Here is a 5,297-nt window from a genome sequence, read left to right on the forward strand (position 1 = left end):
TCCTTCCCAATTCCAATATTTTCGTATGCTATTGCCCACGCCTTCCGAGTGGGCCCAGGCCGCCCGGACCCGGATTGCCTAAAGGTTTTTTCGGGCCATCAAATATGACCTAAGGAACCATAGTCACCACCCCTCCATGACCGTTCCTCATATTTTTGCATTTTACGGCTAAAAAACTAGAATTTTGCCCGATTACCATATTTTCGTGTGCCGCCTTCTGAGTGGGCCAGCCCCTCCAGACCTGGATCGCCTAAAATCTTTCCGGGACATCAAATAAAACCTAAGAAATCATAGTCACCACCCCGCCATGATCGTTCCACATTATTTTGCGTTTTACGGCCAAAAACTAATAGAATTCCGCCCGATTCTCATACTTTCTTGTGCTATAACCCACGCCTTCCGAGTGGGCCATTCCCCCGGGACCCCGATCGCCTAAAAAGTTTTCGGGCCATCAAATAGGACCTAAGAAATCATAGTCACCGCCCCGCCATGACCGTGCCTTATTTGTTGGTGTTTTACGGCTAAAAATGAGAATTTCGCCCGATTCCCATGTTTTCGAGCCCCCAGACCCGGATCGCCTAAAATTTATCCAGGCCATCAAATACGACCTAAGGAACTATAGTCACCGCCCTTCCATGATCGTCCCTCATTTTTCTGCGTTTACGGCCAAGAAACTAGAATTTCACACGATTCTTGAATTTTCGTGTGTTATATAGCCCACGCCCCAGACCCGGGCCCCCCGGGACCCTGATCGCCTAAAATGTTTTTGGGCTATCAAATATGACCTAAGGAACAATAGTCAGTGCCCTGCAATGACTCTTCCTGGTTTTTAACATTTAGCAGCCAAAAAACTAGTATTCCGCCTGATTCCTATATTTTCGTGTGTTATAGCCCACACCTTACGAGTGGTCCCAGGCCCCACTGACCCCGACCGCCTAAATTTTTTCTAGGCCATCCAATACGACCTAAGGAACCATAGTCATCTCGCCGCCATGGTCGTTCCTCATTTTTTGTATTTTACGGCCAAAAATTAGAATTCTGCCCGATTACCATATTTTCGTGAGCCGTCTTCCGAGTGGGTTGGGGCCCTTCGGACTTGGATCGCCTTAAATTTTTTTGGGCCATTAAATACGACCTAAGAAACCATAGTCACTTCCCCGCCATGACCGTTCATCTTTTTTGCATTTTACGGTCAAGAAACTAGAATTCCGCTAGATTCCCATATTTTCATGTGCTATAGACCACACCTTCCGAGTGGACCCGAGCCGCCCGGACTCGGATAGCCTAAAATATTTTTGGGCCATCAAATATGACCTAAGGAACCATAGTTACCTCCCCACCATGACCGTTCCTCTTTTTTTTTTGCGTTTTACGGCCAAAAAACTAGAATTCCTTCTGATTCCCATATTTTCGTGTGCTACAACCCACGCCTTCCGAGTGGATCCGGGCCCCCGTACCTCGATCCCCTAAAAGTTTTCCAGTCTATCAAATACGACCTAAGGAACGCCTCCCCTTCACGACCATTCCTCTTTTTTTGCATTTTACGGCCAAAAAATAAGAATTCCGCCTGATTCCCATATTTTCGTATGCTATAACCCACCCCTTCCGAGTGGGCCCGGGACCCCGGACCCCGATCCCTTAAACATTTTCCAGGCTATCAAATACGACTTAAGGAACGCCGCCCCTTCATGACCATTCCTCTTTTTTTGACTTTTACGGCCAAAAACAAGAATTCCACCTGATTCCCATATTTTCGTGTGCTATAGCCCACCCCTTCCGAGTGGGCCCGGGACCCCCGGACCTGGATCGCCTAAAATTTCTTCGGGCCATGAAATACGACCTAAGGAACTATAACCACCACCCTTCTGAAATCCCCCTTGCAATGCTTTATATATGTGTTTTACAGAGAACTTCTCTACCTAGTCACTTCCTCTTTTGAATATCCAGCATCCTCAAATTGTCTTTCGGCCTTGAAGTTCTTTTGGATAACCCACGTTGCACTCTTTGGCTCTCTATTCCATATAGTATTCCCATTTATGTAGTAAGCATGTATCCGCTGAACCCACAGTTTTTCCTTCTATGTGCAGATGTTCCATAAGAGCTTGCATATAGCTGTTTTGTTCCATAATTCCACATTGATGAAATTTAAGCCTACTGCTACCTTTGGAGCACACAATTTATCCCAGACAATCAATGGTTTCTTAGTAGGTTCAACACTCCCTAACCATAAGAATCTCATGCATATTGTTTCTATGAAATGTATGATCTTTTTTGGCAGAATAAATATTTGAGCCCAAAATGTCTTAATTGCCACTAATACACTCTTGATTAGCATTGCTCTACCTGCATATGATAGAAACATTGTTGTCCAACGCTGTATCCTGCTCAGCATTCTATCAATTAAGGGTTCACACTGCATTGTTGTCAGCCTCTTTGTGCTCAAAGGTACTCCAAGGTACCTGAAAGGTAATTCCCCTTTAGTGTATCCTAACATGTTTATAATATGTTGTTGTGTTCTGTTGTCCAATCCTTCAAAATAAATGCTGCTTTTATTTGAGTTTGCAATTAGCCCTGATGCTGCAGAGAAAATTAGAAACTGTTTGTGTAGGCTCTTGAGTGATTGTATGTCTCCTTTACAAAATAGCAATAAGTCATTAGCAAATCCAATTGTACTCGATTGACTTTAGCACATTTTGGGAGAAATTTGAAATCCTTGTTCTCCTTCAATTGCTTCAGCAGTCTGCATAGATACTCCATGGCCATCACAAATAGAAATGGTGATAAAGGGTCCCCATATCTAAGTCCTTTCCTTGACTCGAATGGCTTGGTTGGCTTGCCATTGATTATAACAGAATAAGAAATTGTGCTAATACATACCATTATCCACTTCACAAAATTTTTAGGAACTCCCAGCAATCTCATCACCTGCTCAATATATTTTGTGGAACTCGCATTCCACAGAATCATAAGCTTTCTGCATATCAATCTTTAGCATGCACCTTGCTGATATATTCTTCCTCCCATAGCCTTTTACCAATTCATGACTCATAATGATGTTGTATGCGATCATCCTTCCTGGCATAAAAGTTGTTTGGCAATTGTCAATAAGGTCTGGCCTGACTACCTGCAATCTTGTTGTTAGAATTTTTGATATTGTCTTATATAGCACAGTGCAGCAGGATATAGGTCTAAACTCCTTTATGCTATTAGGGTTATTTACTTTAGAAATTAGAGTAATGGTGGTACGATTGATAGCTTTACATATGTTTGCACTTTCAAAGAACTTCATCACTGCATCAATAACCTCATCACCAAGTATATGCCATGTCTTCTTAAAGAAAAATGAATTATAACCATCACATCCCTGTGCTTTGTTGTCATCAATGTCCAGTATTGCTTGTTTGATTTCTTATCTTGTGACTGGCTTGATTAGCTGTAGTTGTTGTTGCCTGCTCAACATATATCCCTTCTGCATGATTTCTGGGTTGACTGTTGGTAATTGTAGAGCTGTTGTGCCAAGTAAATTCTTGTAGCTCTTCCACTTCATTTGAACTCTGGAGTATTTGCCATGTACTGTTAACTAGTCTGCCAATATGATTTGTTGCTTGCCTATTTTTCACACATGCATGGAAGTATGATTTGTTTGAATCCCTTAACTTGAGCCATTAAATTCTTGATTTCTGCTTCAATATACTCTCCTCCACCTCTAGCCATTTACCCAATTCCAGTTTTGTAGCCTTTTCTTGTGCTACTATCTCACTGTCATTTCTTGGTCCTAGCATTTGAGTTTGTATACCTTCCAGTTTATTTCTTGCTGCTTGAATCTTGTGCCCAATGTTGCTAAATTCTTGACTATTCAACTATTTTAGGTCCCCTTTTAACATTTTGAGCTTATTCCTGACCTTTAACATTGCATTTCCTTGTTTCCCCTTTACCCAACATTGCTTAACTGTATCATCAAAGTCTTTATGTTGTGCCAAACCGTTTAGGAATTTGAATGGTCTTCTTCCGGCTTGGTTATTGTCATCAAAAGTTATGCTCAAAGGGCAGTGATCAGAAAATCCAGGATTCACTATAAGTCCCTCCATAGCAGGCCATTTTTGAATCCATTCTGCATTAACTAGAATTCTATCAATTCTGTTGTGAACATGATTGTTTGTCCAAATAAACTTTCTACCCACTATTCTGAGTTCAGCTAGTCCAGCATCCAATATGAACCCTTTGAAGTCTCTCACCTCAATCTCTTGTACTGCATTCCCCTGCACTATATCCTCACTAGATAGGATAGTGTTGAAATCTCCCATTATTAAACTTGGTCCACTGATTCCAACCATAGTTCCCCTCAGATCCTCCCATAATGCCTTCTTGTCTTGTATAGTATGCATCCCATATACACCTCCAATGATAAACTTGGTGTTGTTCTGGTTTATAGTCACCTATCCTATAATATATTGCTTATGTATTTGATATACCTCAAACTCCACCTTTGTCTGATCCCACACTACCCATATTCTACCTTCTGGTGAAGCATCATAATTTGCTATCCATTTTAAATTACTAAACACCTTCTTGATTATTGAATCATCATTTAGTTCCTTGACTTTATTCTCTAGAACAACCATTAATACTACCATATTCTCTCTACTAAATTTTTTGACTTCTTTTTGCTTATATATTTTATTCGGACCCCTAACATTCCACGAAATGATATTCATCATCATATAGTAGTTATAGTAGAGTCACCACCTCTGTCCTTTTCACTAGGCTGCCCTCTTTTCTCTTGAGCTTCAGAAAGTTGCACAATCTGTTATGCTGTATCAACTAGGGCTTTGAAGGCATTACCAATATTTACCTCGTTCTCATTTACCACTCCCATGTTCTTCTTTGATGCAAACTTTCCCCTAGCCATCTGCAATTGCTCTTCATTTTTCTGTTTTCTCTTCACCTCATCACTTTCTAATTCCACTTGTTCCAGAAATCTCCCATGTGCATCAATTTTATCCACCTTAGGATCAAGTACCCTCACAATTATCCATTCTTGTTTCTGATTCTGTGCTCGAAATCTTTGTTGTCCTCCCTCCTGGTTCTGCTTCTGTTGGTCTTTACATGAATGCCCAATTTGACAACATGTTTGACAGTATTGAGGTTTCCAATCATATTGTATCAACAGTTCAATCACCTTTCCCTTGGGATCATATAGTTTAATTGATCCTAGTAGTGGCCTAGTGATATCCATTTCAATTAATACCGTAGCATATGAAATTCTATCAGCCACTATTGTGCAGGCATCAGCATAT

General features: G+C 41.0%; 1 protein-coding gene across 1 annotated transcript; it reads right to left on the reverse strand.

Moving 5' to 3' along the window:
* Window positions 1-3,860: 3,860 nt before the first annotated feature.
* Window positions 3,861-4,622, reverse strand: LOC138894521 (uncharacterized). Its single transcript, XM_070179222.1, has 2 exons — window positions 4,473-4,622; window positions 3,861-4,421 (listed from the first exon to the last, which is right to left on the reverse strand). The coding sequence occupies exons 1-2, from the start codon at window positions 4,620-4,622 to the stop codon at window positions 3,861-3,863; spliced, it is 711 nt and encodes a 236-aa protein (XP_070035323.1).
* Window positions 4,623-5,297: the final 675 nt, after the last annotated feature.

Source organism: Nicotiana tomentosiformis, chromosome 6 (genome assembly GCF_000390325.3).
Source record: "Nicotiana tomentosiformis chromosome 6, ASM39032v3, whole genome shotgun sequence".
NCBI lineage: Eukaryota > Viridiplantae > Streptophyta > Magnoliopsida > Solanales > Solanaceae > Nicotiana > Nicotiana tomentosiformis.

Excerpts from the sequence above, each read along its gene's own strand:
- LOC138894521 (XM_070179222.1), bottom strand. The coding sequence starts at position 4,622 with ATGGTTGTTCTAGAGAATAAAGTCAAGGAACTAAATGATGATTCAATA. Across the intron at positions 4,422-4,472 it reads AGACAAAGGTGGAGTTTGAG|AACAACACCAAGTTTATCAT; the intron begins GTATATCAAATA and ends ACTATAAACCAG.